This window comes from Jaculus jaculus, chromosome 1, assembly GCF_020740685.1.
Source record: "Jaculus jaculus isolate mJacJac1 chromosome 1, mJacJac1.mat.Y.cur, whole genome shotgun sequence".
Lineage (NCBI taxonomy): Eukaryota > Metazoa > Chordata > Mammalia > Rodentia > Dipodidae > Jaculus > Jaculus jaculus.
In genome coordinates this window covers 11,213,719-11,231,995 of record NC_059102.1, presented here as the reverse complement: position 1 = coordinate 11,231,995, position 18,277 = coordinate 11,213,719, and the positions used below count along the sequence as shown (strand labels likewise).

At 47.8% G+C, this 18,277-nt stretch overlaps 1 protein-coding gene across 1 annotated transcript in view; it reads left to right on the top strand.

Moving 5' to 3' along the window:
- Positions 1–18,277, top strand: part of LOC101616931 (deleted in malignant brain tumors 1 protein-like) — a 53,323-nt gene that overhangs the window by 17,451 nt on the left and 17,595 nt on the right. The window contains exons 7-15 of the mRNA XM_045141736.1: positions 500–529; positions 3,042–3,074; positions 4,423–4,746; positions 5,307–5,332; positions 7,495–7,500; positions 10,358–10,382; positions 11,354–11,368; positions 16,885–17,202; positions 17,751–17,771. Coding sequence (XP_044997671.1) covers positions 500–529; positions 3,042–3,074; positions 4,423–4,746; positions 5,307–5,332; positions 7,495–7,500; positions 10,358–10,382; positions 11,354–11,368; positions 16,885–17,202; positions 17,751–17,771 — 798 coding nt within the window. The remainder of the gene's footprint in view (positions 1–499; positions 530–3,041; positions 3,075–4,422; positions 4,747–5,306; positions 5,333–7,494; positions 7,501–10,357; positions 10,383–11,353; positions 11,369–16,884; positions 17,203–17,750; positions 17,772–18,277) is intronic.

The window sequence follows — 18,277 nt, the reverse complement described above, 5'->3', positions numbered from 1 at the left end:
GTCTCCTGAAGAAGAGAAGCTTTGGCTGAGATGCTCCACAAGTGTCTCTAATGGCTGAACTGGTGGCTGAAGGTGTGCATTGTGGGCAGCCATGGCAGACATGGTTAGGGTCCTGTGTCCAGACTACATCTCCCTCAGGGTCTGTGCTGCACATATAGTGTGGTGGGGGACTGGATGTGCTCTGAGGTCTGAATGGTCCCATGTCAGAATGGCAACAGGAGCTGAGACAGTTAAAACCAGAGACACTGGACATCCTGGACACAGAAAGTTCGGTGGTCACCACATCCAGATATACTTCTCACTTTGAGGAGGTACCAGGGAGAGAATCCTATTGACCCTTCACAGGGACATCTTCTTGGGAGTGTGGATGGCAGGCAATCCCCACTCAGGGGCAGGCAATGGGCAGGGCCAAGTGCCAGGTACTCTGTGTCATTCACCAAGATCTAGTATTGCTAGCCCTAATGCTGTGGAGTTAATATATAGTTTGCCTTTTTCACAGATGCTCAACAGAACTCATCACCCACTCCAGGTGAGTCAACTATCTCTTAACTCCTGTGCCCTTTCTCCCTAATAGTCTCACAACCCCATAGAGTAGCGAGGGATGAGTTAGACTATAGAATATCCTTCAAGGCCAGAACCTTCTGCAATTTCCTAAGGGTTTAGAGGTGGCTCTTGATGAGCCTATGTCATAATGCTTCTGCCTGAACCAGGGTTAGAGGAAAGTCCAATGCTTGACCTATCTTGGTCCTAGAACTGTCCTAGTACTGTTTTAGATGACAGAAGGAGGATCTGTTGTGGGTTATTTGTAATGTAAGGCATTGCCTTGAATAGAAGTCATGACTCAAGAACCAACAGAAAATTTTCATGTCATATTCTCCAGATATAGATGAGTGGTACTTTTGTTTATTCATTTCTTTGTTATTATTGATTTGAGAGCAACAGACACAGAGAGAAAGACAGATAGAGGGAGAGAGAGAGAATGGGTGTGCCAGGGCTTCCAGCCACTGCCAATGAACTCCAGATGTGTGTGCCCCCTTGTGAATCTGGCTCACATGGGACCTGGGGAAATGAGCCTCGAACTGGGGTTCTTAGGCATCACAGGCAAGTGCTTAACCACTGAGCCATCTCTCCAGCCTGAGTGTACTTTTATACAAGAGCCTGACTTCAGAATTTCAGTTGCTCTTGAGGGGTCTGGGACACCCCATTATTATGTTGTGCACATTCAAGAGCATGGTGTAGCTCATCATTGGTTTTCTACCAAAGGAATTGCTCTCCCTAGCCACAGTGCCTCTCTGACTTCTGCTTTCCTGAACCCACATACATGTTCTAGACCCAACCTTGACTCACAGCCCTCCCTTCTAATCCAGCTCTGATTATTCCTCTAGGATGGTGGCGTACAACACCTGAGCCTACTGGTAAGCATTTTAGCTTATTTCAAAGTTCCAGCAAGAGCACGCTAACCATGAGGGTACATGTATTGTTTAAGGAGTGGCCAAGTCCCAGCTCAGCCCACGTGAAGGCTTTTTCACCTGTCTGCTCATCGTTCAGTGAAGGGGTCTTGCTTTCGGAGGGCTTTGGTTTATGTGTGACAGGAGCAGGATGCAGAGTTGCAGCTGGAGTGCTGTTTGTTGCTCCCATGTGCAGGAATTTTGAGTTGGCATAGGAGCTTCCAGCAGCACTGGAGCCAGAAGCGCAAGTCTGCCTTTGTCCTGGGCTTGTGTAGACCTACTCCTTTTATGTGCATTTTGCCATCAGCTGGCCTTTTGCACTGAACAGAAAGTAGTACTCTATATCCCACCAGGAGTCGAGTCTGCCTGTTTACACAACTGGGTGACATAGCGAGGGAAGATTCTCACAGGTGCCCTTTGCCATAGTGACCTTTTCTACAACCATCTGTATGGTCAGATGGCCCAACAAGGACTAGATATGCACGGCATTACCCATAGGGGAGAGTGGGACACAGTAAATGAAGTTCTTACTGAACCTCCCAGAGCATAATGTGTTTTGTAATTTGATAGGAACAAGGGGTGATCTCAGTAGCAATATGGCAGAAGGTTAGAACCAGAGGATGGAGCCATGAGGACAGTGTGACTTCTTTCTTTCTTCTCTCCGGTGGCTGCATGCTGTCACCTGAGCTCTTCCCCGTTGGACACTTTATTCTCCCTACCATCTTCTTATGTCTGATCTGCATTTTGTGACCCTGGGTCTAGGCCTGAGCTGATAGTGGAACATGCAAAGAGCATGTCAGGACCCTTGCTATGGCCTTTGTGTCTGGCTGATGGTTCACAGTGGAGACAGTAGGGACGTAGCTCAACTTCATTCTTTGTGTTAGACTTTTGAGCCCTGTGTCAAATGCATAAACAGTCAATATAAGGAATAAAAGGCTTATTCCAGCTCAGTTCCATAGCATTTCATCCATGCTTGCCTGCTCCATATTCGTAGATATGAGATAAGGTAGAGTATCTGATGGGAGAATGTGGTGGAGCTGAAATGCTCACCTTGTATGAGAGAATGAGGAGAGATAGAAAGTTGCATTGAAAGCCGGGTGGGGTGGCGCACACCGTTAATCCCAGCACTTGAGAGGAAGAGGTAGGAGGATCAGTGTGAGCTCAAGGTCACCCCGAGACTACACAGTGAATTCCAGGTCATCCTGGGATAGAATGAGACCCTACCTTGAAAAACAAAACAACAACAACAAAAAAAAGTGGCCGGGGACAAGACACTTGTCCAGACAAGCTGCCAATCACCTCCTTGTTTCAACTAGACCCATGCCGCAATGATTTCAAGTAGGAACTAATTTGTTGATCGGATCAAAGTGAGGAAGTCCAGAGTTCAGAATGGCAGTTTCCCTTTTGGGTCTGCGTTATCTCATTGCCACTATGGTGGACACAGTGTAGCTCATCATTGTTGTGTTACCAAAGGACTTGCTCTCTGCAGCCACGATGCTTCTCTGACCTCTGCTTTCCTGATCCCAGTCACGTGTTCTAGACCCAACCTCGACTCACCGCCCACCCTTCTAATCCAGCTGTTTTCCCCTCTAGGTTGGCAGAGGCCTACAACACCTGTGCCCATTGGTAAGCATTTGGGATTAAGCCTGAGCTCCGGCCTTCAGCCTGACAGCCATGGCTGCGTGTGCAGGGTGGAAATCCTGGGCCTCATGGAAGTCTTTGGCCACTCTGCACCTCACTCAGTGTGAAGGTTCCCTTCACCTGCCAGCTGCGTTGTACTGTGAAGGGGGCCTGGGCACGTGGCTCTTTGTTTTACAAGTGACAGGAGCAGGAATCAGAGTCCCTGCTGGAGTGGAATTTGCTGACCCATTTTTGCAGGGTACTTGTTGTCTGGTCAACAATATTATATTCACATGTGTCCAGAAGTTCAAGACTGTCTGTGATCCCTAACTCAAGTCTTTTCTAAAGTCTCTCCCGTTGAGGACGGTTCCACTTTCAGCTTGCACATGGGGAAGATAGCGGTTATTAGACCCATGTCAGTATTCTATCAAAACAACAGTCCATCTGTTTCTCTATTTTGTTAGTCCTGTGAGGACTCTCCTTGGAGCCCTTAAGCACAGTGGTGACCTTCCAGGAACTCCGTGTGCTGTGATGGCCCGCCAGGGTATATTGTCCAACTCTTTATCCTGCACCATTGTGCTTTTGCCAGTTCAAAACACTCTGTCCATAGACATGTGTTTCCCTACATTCAGATTGTTCTTATCAGCTCAGTTAACACAATGATAAAAATTAAATGACAATATGCCCAGAGGTTTGGGTGTATGGTGATTCTGAACTGTCATTTTGGCCACTGAGATAAAGGTTCACAGAGGACACGTCCTATGCAACTGTGACACTCCAGTTCTGCAAGACAAGGATCTTGGACTCAGTGGATCAGGACTGGCAGAAATTACCATAGATTCACTATTGTTCCCCCTATGAGCCTCTGAGCTTTCCTACTACACACAGAGACCCTAGCCCACACCAGCAAGTCCACACTTCCTGGCGGGAGGGATGGCTTAGTGGTTGTGGAACGTGCCTGCAAAGCCAAGGGCCCCAGGTTTAATTCCCCAGGACCCACATAAGCTAGATGCACAAGGTGACACAGTTGTCAGGAGTTCCTCGGCAGTGACTGGAGGCTCTGGCATGCCCATTCTCTCTTGCTCTCTCATTCTACCTCTTTCTCGTTCTCAAATAAGAAAAGTACCATATTATTTAAACCCCACATATTAACCACAGAGAAGGCTAAAGATCCTTGATGTCCTGCTTATGTCTAGCCTCCAGGAGGCCTGTAATTCTACAGGCCAGATACCCACCACTGTACCCCACTTAGTGAACCCAAGAGACATAGAGAAAGCATTTCACCATGAGAACGAGTGACATCTCGCTGAGTTTTCACAGCGCCTGCTTAACGACTGCCATTGTGTCGCTCTAGGAACCGATTCTGGGCTGGCCCTGAGGCTGGTGAACGGAGGAGACCGCTGCCAGGGCCGCGTGGAGGTCCTATACGGAGGTTCCTGGGGCACCGTGTGTGACGACAGCTGGGACACCAACGATGCCAACGTGGTCTGCAGGCAGCTGGGCTGCGGCTGGGCCGTGTCTGCCCTAGGCAATGCCCGGTTTGGACAGGGCTCGGGCCCCATCGTCATGGATGACGTGGCCTGCAATGGGCACGAGTCTTACCTGTGGAACTGCAACCACCGTGGCTGGCTTATCCATAACTGTGCCCATTCTGAGGACGCAGGAGTCATCTGTTCAGGTGACAATACACTTAAATTTTTTTTTTGTGATTATTCATTATGTAAGAGAGAGAGAGAGTGAGAGTGAGAGAGAGAGAGAATGGACATGCCAGGGCCTCTAGCTCTGCAAATGATCTCCACGTACATGCACCACCTTGTGCATCTTAATCGAACCTGGGTCCCCAGGCTTTGAACACAGGTGCCCCAACTACTAAGTCATCTCTCCAGACAAACAGTACACATTTATCTGGTTGTTTTTCTCTTTTACATGGGAGCTTCTCACCTCAGACACCTAGGAAAATTAGAGTTCTTCTAACACCCTAATTTAAATGAACCACCAAATTTTGCTGGTGTCCCTTCATTTGGTTGGTGTACTGTTATTTCTTTCTATGTTGGTCATCATAGCAGGTGTAAGTGGCACCAACCTCATGGTTATAAAGATAAACTTCCCTACACTTTTTTTTGTAAGTAGCCCTTGAGTTTCATAACTCCTACCCAGCTCTCCCAACTATCTGTCAGGGCTCACATGTAAGAGGTACACAGGGAAAGCTCTCCTCATTGCCCTTGTCCACATCCTGAGTGGCTCACTCCAACATGCCGGGCCCTGTACTGACCCATGCTGGCTTCTCTTCCCAGCAGCTGCACGAGCAACTGTTGAGTCGTCTGCTCCACCTCTACCTAACAATTGTCCCCTTTGGAACCCGAATTTCTGATGCTGCTAGAGCACTGAAATTTGTTAAAGTGACCAGAGCAGTGTCTGGTAGCATCACTAGGGCATCAGGCGAAGCCATGGAGAATCCCCTGGGCCTTCCACGGCCGCTGGGTGCTTGTTCTGTGCTGTTCCTGGTAGAAGGCTTTGGGCCTCGGTCATTTCCAGGCTTTAAATACCTGTCTGTCTGCCATTGCCCATGGGGAACTCTGGCCTTTATTTTAGGAATATGACTCAAGAAAACCTGTGCATGCGTTAGTCTAACGGAGAACCCCTCACAAGCTGGGCATTGTATAAGATGCTCATAATCCCAGCAGCTCATAGGCACAAGCAGGAGAAGTGTGCATTGAATGTCAGTATGGGCCACACAGTGAGACACTGCCTCAAAAGCTATATAAAGAAACCCCTTTATGGCAATGTCGTCACCAATTCACCTGAACAAATCCCAGTGCTCCTGCAGCATCAGACATTCTGGTTCCAAAGGGGACAATTGTTAGGTTGAGGTGGAGTGGATGACCCACCCCCTGTTGCTGGTGCGGCTTCTAGGACGAGAAGCCCGTGTGGGTATATCTCAGGGCCCGCGTGCGGGGGGAGCGAGCCACTAAGGATGTGCCCAAGCGCAATCTGGGGAGCAGCTCCCTCTGCTCCACTTACCAGTGCTCCCTGACAGATAGCTGGGGGAGCTGGTCAGGAGACACAAGGGCTGCTGCCAATTTTGTAACCAAAATCTGTGTAAGGTTCAGTATCTCCTTGATGAATTCTCGTCTGAGGTCTGAGCACCGAGAAACTGGAGAGAAGGTGGCAAGTTAGTGATGAGTTGGGGTCGTGGGGACTTGTCCCTGAATGGGAACAGGACCAAGATGCTGTTGGAGACAGTTCCTAATTTGTTTGCAGCCCGATTTTTCTAGATTTCCCTCAGAGAGGAACCAAGGACACTCTTCTTAAACAGTCGCCAAGGAATATAGTTAATTCTCCGCAAGATGCCTGAAAGCGCAGATGGCTGCTTGTGAAGAGGCTGCTGAGAATGAGAAAATGGGTCTTTCTTTATTGCGGTTGACAGAGAAAGCAGAGGGACACAAATGACCAAGAGAGGGAAGGCAGACGGTCTGACAGTCTGATTAGAGGGACTGTTCTGCTGCAGGCAGACTGCCTATTTAACCATGAGAGAGTGTATTGAGCTAAGCCTATCTAAGGAAAGAGTAAAAAGGAGATAAAAAAAAAGGAATGCTGCCAATGCTGTGTGAAGATTTGGCAAAGTGATGCCTTGCTGATAAGGCAGCTGACATGTCAGAGAGAACAGAACACAACAAAATATATAGAAAACTGCACGCAGGGTTAATAAAGAGACTCTACTGCTGGAAATGAGTCCTGTGTCAGTAAAGTGTTTTGCAGGGTGGGTTAAAAGTTCAACTCTAAACCCAAGCATAAGGATGCAGCAGATCACAGAGCCCTGAGTAATGAATGGGGTCAGACTGTGAGTCACCCGGCTGGGTCTCAGAGTCGTTCCAGCCATTCCTCCCAGATGTTTTCTCACCCGCGCTCTTCCTTCCCTCTTTAGGATAGGATCCCACAGTAGGTGTAAGTGTCCAGGATTTCCATCTCATGTTCTGAGTCTCCAGGCTTCTTTCCTACATGTCAGATGAGGCCCACTTTCCAAGGATGGTCCCTTGGAGCTGGCATCAGTTGCAGCAGGGTCGGCCTTCTCTCTCGACCTCAGCATGGTCTTCCCAACTCTGTTTGGGCCATCAGTTGGCCTGGCCAACCAGGGTTTGTATCTATAGTCAGTCCATAGGAGAAGCCTGCCACCTGTGACCAACTGTCCCCACAGCCCTCCAACACCAGGCCTTATTTCCGTGCAGGCTACGCAGGGCCCGTGTCATCGTGGAGTTCATGGTACAGCAGGCATTCGCACACCTCACCTGGTCCTGAGCTGCGCTGGCATCCTTTGCCAGTGCCAGCTGTATTAATTATATTCTCATTGCTGCAGCAATAACAACAACAACAAAACTGACAAAAGTAACTTAAGGAAGGAAGGGTTCATCTTGGCCTTCAGTTTGAGGATACAGTCCATCGTGATGGGGAAAGGTGTGCCAACACGAGCCTGAGGCAGCTGGCCACGTTACATTCCCAGTCACATGGTAGAGAGCACTGAATGCTGGAAGTCCATTCACTTCTTCCTGATTTTATTTTATTTCTTTTTATTTTAAGACTATGGTAGAGTCATCCTTGTGCATGTGTTTGTGTACTAATGAATCCCTTCACAGCTGCATGGTAGCCTGTGCTTGGATCCAAGCAGTTCTGAGGCAGGAGGAGTGTGAGTTCAATGCCAGTGTGCTCTACATGGTGAGAAACAGTCTCAAAAGGAAAAAAGGAGAAATCGTTGACTGCCCTCGATAATTCTGTGTGTTGCAATGTAAATATTCTATGCAGGGCTGGAGAGATGGCTTAGCGGTTAAGCGCTTGCCTGTGAAGCCTAAGGACCCCGGTTCGAGGCTCGGTTCCCCAGGTCCCACGTTAGCCAGATGCACAAGGGGGCGCACGTGTCTGGAGTTCGTTTGCAGAGGCTGGAAGCCCTGGCGCACCCATTCTCTCTCTCTCCCTCTATCTGTCTTTCTCTCTGTGTCTGTCGCTCTCAAATAAATAAATTAATTAATTAAAAAAAATTCTATGCAGTTATGAAGGGAAGTGTTTTGGCCATTTTCAGTGTCAACTAGAATGATCAAGGCTTTGAGAAACCTTGTTGAAAAAATAGGCTTATTAATTAGCTAATCAATTAAATATTTTTGTCATACTGGCCTTACTCTGTTAGCCCAGAGTAGCCTCAAACTACATCTCTTCTGCTTTTCTCTCCTTGAGTTCTGTGGCTGAAGGCATGTGCCACAACCCCATTACAAGAAAAGGATTTCACTTGCTTCATTAGACTGATGCATATGGGATTGAAATTTTATCCATTAACAATCTTAACTGGTTCCGTTTTCATTCTAGGTGTGGCAACTTCAATAGCTCCAACCACGACAAGTAAGTGTCACATTTTCCACCTGAAGTACAGCACTTTTTACCACCCCCACCCTGGCTCGGCATAACGTAGTCTTCTAGCCTCAGCCTACCTCAGTCCACCCAGATAAGCTGCCCTGTTCATACCCACTACCACTACAGCAAAACACTGACAAAAGCAGCCTCATGACAGAGGGCTCATGTTGGCTTATAGTTTGATGTTATATATTTTTAGGGTAGGAGCTTGAGGTGTTAGATGTGGCTCTTAAGACTCTCAGAGTATCTACAAAGGTGCTCCTAGGGGTTTAGTTTCCCTGCTATGGGGGTATTCAAGTAGTCTGAGTGGAATAAAACACTGGTAGATTCTAAAAGTTAACTAAACACTGTACCCATTCAGTCAAAAACAGCCCCAATTATGTATGCCAGAGTAGTTATTATAACAACCAGATCCTCTATCAACATAGAGGTTAAGATTTCTGGTCTGTTGAGGGACCAAGTCAGCTTGTGAACAAATGAGACCCTTCCCTGGTATAAACCCAGTTACCTTGGATGAGTTTGGTCTTGTGGGAAAAAACCCCCGCAGGGGGTCCCCACGCTCTGCCCGGATAAGGCGACACCCCAAATCACTCACTCACGAGAAGCGGTCTTGATGCAAACTGCAAGAGGATTTTATTCCAAGCGCGCTGGGGCCCACAGTCGTACACCGCACAGGGGTAGAGGACTGCAGAGCCCTGAATGCAGGAATGGGGTAGTTTTTATAGGGTTTCTAACAAAGCCTGTGTATTAGACCAATCATTATTTAATATCAGGAGCCCCTGCAGGGTGTTAGCCAGTCAGTTTGTGCCACCCCACAGTTTCTAAGCCAATTAGTTTACTTTGCTCAAGCCCCTCATGGACCAATCACTCTCTTATGACTATGACCTTGGTGGTCAGCGTTTGCGCAGGTCCTTGGGTGGGAGTAGCAGAGTATGGTTCCAGTCTCCTGTGACCTTGGAGGTCAGCACTTGTGCAATTCCTTAGGTGGGGGTAACAGAGTATGGTATCAGCCTCCTGTGACCTTGGTGGTCTGAGGCAGGCTGCTACAGCTTATGGTGCGAGCTACTAAGGCTTACAGTGTGGGCTATTAAGGCTTATGGTGCAGGCTATTTACAGAAACTAAATAAGTGGTCTACTTTATTACTCATTTCCCATCCCTGAGGGCTATCTCATGCCCTTTTTACCTAGTTTTATATTAGGAGCGGGCTCTAATATAATGAGAAGAGGGATTCTTTACTTGCTTCTAACAGAGAGTAAAACCTGGAGTTTGAGGTATGCAGGTGGCCCGCTTAAGCTCCCTTTGGAGCGTGATAGTATTTCTGAGCTTTTGAATTCTTGGGCCTTTCAGTCTCAGTCAAGTTGCTGCATGGTTCGTCGGGCTGCTGTTCTGATTTCTGGAGCTGGGCACTGGCTTTTCCTGCGGGGCAAGCCAAGACTGGCAACTGTGGCCCTGCAGATCAGCTCCCCCACTGGGTCTGTCAGCAGCTGAAGCTTCTGCTGCTAAACAGCTGTTGTTGCCGCTCCTGGGTCTGGGCTGCTTAGGCCGCTGTTACTGGTGCCAGAGCCGCTGATGTTGCTGCCGAACTCTGCTCCTGCTTGGGTCCCGCTGTCGGCTCAAGTTGGCGTGGCCGGGTCCCGGGCCGCTGCTCTGTTTGCCGGAGCTGGGCTCAGGTGGTGGGGGAGGGGAGGGAGCCGCAGCTGCTCTGGTTGTCTCGCGGCTCCACGTGATCTTCTACCGCGCGGTCTGCTCCTCCGCTGCTCGCTGCCGCTCTCCCCTCACGTTTCCGAGTTGCGGAGAGCGCGGTGTGAGGGAAGCGCCCGCACCTGGCTTTTCCTGCGGCTGGAGCCGAGCCTGGCGGCTTTCTGGTGCGCCGCTGCCGCAGTTGGCCGAGCTGCCAGAGCTGCTTTTGCCGGCCTGTGCGCGCTCTGGATGCTCTGGATCTCTCCTACTTCTCCGTTTCTCCGCTGCTTCAATTTCCTATACACCTCACTTTTTAGTAAAAGTGTATATTTTGCTGAGTTTTTTGGTCTCCCCCCCCCCAGGCTGCTTTGGCGTGGTACCTACGCCACCATCTTAACTGGCTTATAGTTTGAACATAAATTTCATCATGATTAAAAAATGAAAAGTGTGGCAGCAAAAGTGTGAGGCAGCTGGCCAAGCAGAGTTCCCAGCCAGGAGGCAGAGAGAGTTCCATGAACTTTCTCTTCATTTTCTTTCTCCTTGTTTTAGGAATGTTAGGCAGTAACACTTCTGCACATGTTTGTATAATAAAAAACCTCACGAGATGGGCATGGCATCACGCGCTTGTAACCCCAGCAGTTCAAAGGCACAGGCAGGAGAAGCGTGAGTTCAATGCCAGAGTGGGCCACATGGTGAGACACTGCCTCAAAGACTAAAAGAGAAACCCCTTTATGGCGATGTTAAACCAACTCACCTATGGCAATGTTGTAACCAACTCACCTTAACAAATCCCAGTGCTCCAGCAGCATCAGAGACTCTGGTTCTAAAGGGGACAATTGTTAGGTTGAGGTGGAATCGACGACCCACCCCCTGTTGCTGGTGCGGCTGCTGGGAGGAGAAGCAAGCGGGGTCATCAGACTCTCGGGGCCCAGGCGTGCTGGAGAGAGCCACTCAGGACGTGGACCAGGGGAATGAGGAGAGCTGTTCCCTGTGCACCACTTACACATGACCCCGACAGACAGCTGGGAGAGCTGGGTAGGAAATATGGCTCAATGGCTACTGCCACTTTTGTAATCAAATCTATCTAAGGTTCAGTATTTCCTTGAAGAATTCTTGTCTGACGTCTGAGCACTGAGAGACTGGAGGCAGCAAGATAGTCATTAGATGGGACTGTGGGGAACTCATCCCGAATGGGTATAGAACCAAGATACTGTTGGAGCCGGTGCGTAATTTGTCTGTGGCCTGATTTTTCTAAATGTTCTTCAGAGCTGAACCAAGGACACTTTAAACAGTATCCAGGAATTTAGTTAATTCCCTGTCAGATGCCTTACGTCTATTGACTTTTAGAAGCATGTTTGTGATGAACCTGCTGAATATGAGATAATGAGACTTTCTTTGCAGTTGAAAGTGGAACAGAAGGGGATGGAAATAACCAAAAGAGAGGGAAGACCGACTGTGATCTGATGAGAGGGGACAGTTCTGTCATAAGCACCTAGTGCCTGTGAGGAACCACCTATAGGAGCGGATATCCTATTCCCTTGGCCAGGCTTGAGAAAAGGGGCACATCGCTCCTGTCATTGCACAATGCTTGGACCCCAGATACCAGAGGGTATCACAGAAACATCATCTCAGAAAAACAGAGTTTGTAAGGGAGCAGCCTCATGGGCTGAGTTCCTCCCGGAGATCCCCGCAGCTGAAAGGGAAGCTGGTCGTTTACTGGGGAAAGGTCATCTGTTACCGTCCAGGTTGTAGAAAACTGGTTAAGAAACGTAAGAGAGCACATCTGGGGGTGGTTTAGAAAGGCTAATCATCAAAGGAGTGCAGGCATGGAAGAGAATATTCCCAGGGAAAGCGTAAAGTGGAGCTCAGTCAGAATGCTTGCCATTACCACTTGTGGATTTGACAAAGGGTTGCTTAACTGAAAAGCCAGCTGATATGTCAGTGAGAACAGACTAGAGCAGATGCGTAGCAAACTGCACCCGGGTTTGAGGCAGAGAATCTATTGCTGGAAATTAGCGCTGTTCCAGGAAGGTGTGTGCAGGGTGGGTTAAAAGCTGACCTCTAGCCAGGCGTGGTGGTGCACGCCTTCGATCCCTACACTCGGGAGGCAGAGGTAGGAGGGTCTCCATGAGTTCGAGGCCACCCTGAGACTACACAGTGAATTCCAGGTCAGCCTGGGCTAGAGCAAGACCTTATCTCTAAAAAAAAAAAAAACCTCAACTCTAAACCCTAACCCAAGAACGCAACAGAGCACTGAGTCCTTTAGCAGTGGGGTCAGATTTTAAGTCACGTGGCTGTGTCTCTGGGTGGTTCCAGCCATTCCTCCCAGATGTTTGCTCACCTGTGCTTTTCTTCTCTCTTGCTTCAGGATATGATCCCACAATAGGTGGTAAGTGTCTGTGATTTCCATCTCATGTTTTGGGTCTCCAGTATTCTTTCCTGCATATCACATGAGGCCCACTCTCCCAGGATAATAAGCCCTGCAAGCTGGTCCCCATTGCTTCTCTCTAGACCTCAGAAGGTTTTGCCCGCCTCCGCCCCCCACCCCCCCAGGTCCTTCAGTAGTCTGGCCAACTAGAATTTGCATCTCTAGTCAGTCCATAGGAGAGGCTCGTCACCTGTAACTGACTATCTCCCCGCCGCCCAAGCTCTCCAACCCCAGACCCGCAAAGCAGAGCCATGACATTGTGGGGTTCATGATACAACAGACCTTAGCACCCTTCAACCAGTCTGGAGCTGTTTTGGCACCCTCTGCTATCTGTCACACAGATACAATCCAGTAGCTCTACAGTGGAGGCAGGAGAAGGGTGAGTTCATTGCCAGTGTGGTCTAATAGTGAGGCACTGTTTAAAAACAGTACAAAAAGGAAATTTCATAATGTCCCCCATTAGCCTAGTGTCACAATGACAATATATGATGCAGTTGTACTGGAACTTTTGGCCATTACCAGTGTAACATAGAATAGTCAAGGCTTGGGCACACCACACAGGAAGGAACGGTAATGGTTATTTAATTAATGTATACAAGGTTTGGTGCACAGGGCTGGCTATGTGGCCTAGACTGGCCCCAGGCTTGCATTCCTGCTGCTCCACACTCCTTGAGTGCTGCGGTTGAAGGCACGTGAAACACCAGCCCATTAAAAGGAAAGGATTCAAATTGCTCTATCAGATTGATGATCATGGAATTCAGTTTTTACCTATTAAAAATCTTAATCGGTTCCATTTTCATTATAGATGTGTGGTACCCAACAAGCACAATCAGTACAGGTAAGTGTCACATTTGCTACCTGAGGTACAGCACCATTCTGATCCCCCAACTGGCTCATCACAAAGTCCATTTTCTACGAAGCGTAGCTCCGCCACCCACAGAGTGGTCCTTGCCCTCCACCCCGCACTTGCTACCCAGCCTGAGGTCGCATACCTCGGACAAGAACGGGGAGCAGAGGACGGGGAGGAAGCAGAGGGGAGTTTCTTTGCTTTATGTCAATAACTGAGGCAGATAGGTTTTCACCAAAAAATAAAGGAATGTATTTGTTGAAGTATCTGTAAAGCTTTGGAGGAAGAAGGAAGACAGATGAGAAATGGATCATTTCATAAGTCATCAGACTTTCCTGGGTAATTACACAATATTAAATGTTTTAAAACCTTTCTAAGCTGGGCATGGTGGCACATACCTTTAATCCCAGCGCTCCAGAGGCATTGGTAGGATTGCCTTGAACTCAAAGCCACCCTCAGACTACATAGTCAATTTCAGGTCAGCCTGGACCAGAGTGAGACCTTACCTCAAAAAACAAAACAAACAAACAAACAAAAAAAACACTACCACCAACAAAACCCAACCTTTATATGTCTCCTAAACAGTGATGTGGCTGAGTGTGGTTGTGGGTCAGGGTTAGAGTGTTTGTCTCATATGTGCAAGGCCACAGTTCCAGCACTAACAGTGGGGAAGAAATTCTGATTTTTATGTCACTATTTTTTGCATCATCTAATGCTACTTTGTATTATATTACAAAAATGGCATGAATTATTAAGCTGTGGTTAATATTGTTGTTCACACATTAGAACATGATTTAGGTTTTCAAATAATTTTATTATATATATGTATATATGTATATAATATAACAGGGTATAATCTTCCATCCTCTTAACCCAATGCCCACCACCCCAGGGACCCTCTGCAGTGGTGTCTTGGTATCCACTGTGGGGCATGAAGGCCTCACTTAGTCCCTGTGGGAAAGTGAGAGGACCTTGCTTCAGGGTCCTCCTACCCACTCTGTGGATCTACAATGCTTCAGCCCCCCTCTTCCACAACAGAAAATGACTGCATTTGAACAAAATAGTTTATATGTCATTGCTATAAGTGACCACAATGAAGGATATTTCACAAAGGAATCTCGGCATATCTTTTCAGTAATATTTTTCGTTAGGAAAGAAGCCAATGTCTTGCACTGCTGTGAGGCCAGGGCTGCTGCCCAGCATGGACTTTATAAGAGTTCACCATTCAATTTGTTGATTGTCTTAAGCTTTGGCCCCAGGTGTGTGGTCACATCTCCATGCAGAGTGGTTGTAAGGTACCAAATGAGAACAGAGACAAACTAACCTCCTGCCTCAAGTGTTCTCAGACCTATCTATTTCTTGTAGAATTGACTGTGTCTGTCATTTAGGTTGTGCCAGGCACTGCCATTGGAGGGGCACAGGATGATCAGGAACACGTGAGAAGCCTTTCCTGAGGGGAGGGTTAAGGGAACTTCCTGAGACGTGGGCTGAGCCTTAAAGAGGAACAAGTTCATTCCAGGAAGGTTCTTCCTGTCAGAAGAGCTACTGGGGAGGCTGCAGGTGGGCAGGAGCTTGGCTCTTTGAGGGAGAAGTGGAGGATGGAAGACCGGTAGAGTGGAAGAGGGAGAGCCTTCAGGAGTGTTCAAGCTCCCCACTGTATTCGGGGGTCGGTTGAGCCTCTCACAGGAGCAGAGCTGACGATTCAGAGTGGATATTGGTACATTGCAAAAGATTGTCTTTTTTTTTTTTTTTGACCCAAGTGCGTTTCCTAGAAGCCACAGCCTGTTTCCTTTTCAAAATTGTATCCTCTGACCTGCTGTGTCCACCACTCAGAAAATGCTTACTGTAAAAGCTGACTGTGGTGACTCCTGCCTGTAAACCCAGTACTTGGAGGTTATTACAAGAGATTGTTGCCAATTTTAGGTCAGCCTGGGCTATAGAATGAGAACCTGTTTCTAAAATGACAAACAAACAAACAAATAAATAAAAGAAGCCATATTTATTAAAAGAATAAATAAATAACTCCACAGTTACTTTTGTAACTTTGACAAACATTTTATATACACACACTAAAAGATTTTTTACCATGACATTATATATATCCCATTTTCACTTAAGGGAATATATTAAATTAGAATAAGCATTTGAATGGCACTGACAACATTACAATATAATACATACAATATGGTAAGATTAATGCACGTTCCTCATTGCATGGCTATATGATAATCCTAATATTGGCATCTCTCTAATTACATCATGTCATGGTGTGTGGAGGATGGACACATGAGAGTCTCTCCTAAAGATGATCAATTATCCTTGTCCTCCTTCTCCTTTCCTCACTCTCCTCTTCTCTCCGCTCTTTTCCTTTCCTCTATTCCCCTCCTTCTCCTCAATAGTATCATCTCCTGGTTGTGGTGGCTTCTTGAACAACCCCAGTGGGACATTCTCCAGCCCAAACTACCCTGGACTGTACCCCAACAATGCCCGGTGTGTGTGGGAAATCCAAGTGCGGTCTGGTTATCGCATCAACCTGGGCTTCAGAAACCTGCAGTAAGTCTCCCCAGGGGAAAGGTGGGTTCTCCTCAGCACCCTCTAGTTTAGGCTTCCTGGGCTGGGATGTTTATCACTGTCATGGGCTATGGCCACGCTGGCACCATGATGGGATTCCTCCAAGGAGGCAGCAGGGAAGTCCTCTGACCTGGAGGAGGAAGAGTTGGAAGAGAAACCCACGTTCACAGCGTCACTCACCATGCACAGACTCTGGAAGACAGAAGACCAATAGCAATGTCAGTGCTGACTTGATTGCATTTATTCTTTACAGGTTGGAGTTGGCACAATCTTGCCCTTATGACTATATTGAAATCTTTGATGGTTCATCGACCACGAATTTGCTGGCAAAGATCTGTAATAACAGTGGGCAGATTTTCACATCTTCTAACAACCGAATGACTGTTCGTTTCCGAAGTGATCACAGCGTCCAGAACTCGGGCTTTCTTGCTTGGTATAACTCCTTCCCAAATGGTAAGGAAGAGCCTGATGTGATCCACGAGGCTTGGTAAATCAGACAGCTCTGCCTTGACTATGCACTCAGGTCACAAGGGGAGTCAAGGAAGGGCTTTAGTGATGGATATGGAGTCCTATTTCATGGCGCCTCCCTGTGAGACAAAAGTTTTTCACCAGTCTATGAGACATGTAGATTGAGGGGTGGACATGATCTTAGATCTGTTACTACAGTGCTGGTGATGTCGTTAGGAAGCCCTTCCTGTTTGAGCTGAGAGGGGTCCAAATACTCTGTGGCTTGGGGCCCCGTCTAGCCTTCTATGTGGGAGTTCAGAGCCTCTGCTCTGATGTGAGAACATCTGCTCTGGGAGGTTCAGAGGTGGGGAACAGGCCCGTGCTTCATTAGCCTTTGATATTTTGGGGCACATGATCCTCATGTTCCCCTGCATGCGTCTTTCAGATGCCTCCTTGAGACTGGTCAATCATAACTCCTCTGGTGTCTGTGCTGGACGTGTGGAAATTTATCACGCAGGGAGATGGGGAACAGTGTGTGATGACTCTTGGAGCCTTCAGGATGCACAGGTGGTCTGCAGACAGCTGGGCTGTGGAAATGCCACAAGTGCCCCAGGAAATGCTTTCTTTGGCTCTGGCTCTGGCCCCATCACTCTGGATGACGTGGAATGCTCAGGGACGGAATCCACTCTCTGGCAGTGCCAGAGCCGAGAATGGTTCTCCCATAACTGTGGTCACCATGAAGACGCTGGTGTTATCTGCTCAGGTACGGTATGGTGTCACAGAAGGGACTTTACATCTGTGGTTCACTATAAAGTTAAAAGTTAAATTTGGAGCCACAGATTTCATTGTCCTTTTCTGGCTTTCGGAATAGTAAGGCCTTTTATACTCTCCTGGCTTGTCAATTCTAGGAGACTGTATTTAAAAGAGCCTCATATCTTTACCATTTGTATATCTGGGGGACTTCCTGCTGGTCATATGTTTGCTTCTTTGTTGTTCACAAATGTTCAGTATTTTTAAGCTTCAGTCCTTGCTTGGTAGGTGGGGGGTGTCTCTTACATCCCATGGCAATTCTTTGTGAGATTCATGTCAAGCAGAATTGACGGTGGTTGGGAACCTCATCCACCATGTGACGGCTTCCACATAATGAGTGACATAAGGGACCACACTGTCAGTAGTGCCCAACAATGAAGCAAACCACGGATCCCCGAGCAATAGGCTAAAGTTCTAGATCAACCTGGCTGTATCTCTGAGTCTTTCCCAACATTCCTGCCTGATGTTCCTCACCGAACGTTTTCTTCTCTCTCACTTTAGGCTATGATCCTACAGTCGGCGGTAAGTGTGTGTCATTTCCATCTCATGTTCTGGGTCTTCAGGCTCGTGCTTTTTTTTTTTTTTTTCAGGCTCGTTCTTGCATGTCTTATGAGGCCCACTATTTTAAGATTGTCCCGTGTAGCTGGTGGCAGGTGTAGCAGGCTGGCTCACGTTACAGGGATGGCCAGACATCAGGAATGTTTGTCCCCACTGTGTTTGTTCATTTCTCCAGGCACACCAGATTTTTCATCTCTAGTCAGTCCATAGGAGAGGCCTGCTCCCTGTAATGACTGTTCCCAAACTCTTCAACACTAGAGCCTGTTCAGTCAGGCTCAGCAGGACACTGGTCCTCATGAAACTTGTGACACCGTAGCATTAGCAACCCTCACCCAATCCTGAGCTGCTCAGACATCCTCTCCTACTCCTGCTTTATAAGTTATTTTTTTGTTTGCTCATAAAGCATAACTGACAACAGCAACTTAAGGAAGGGAGAGTTCTTTTTGCTTGGTGGTTTCAGGTCCAGTCCA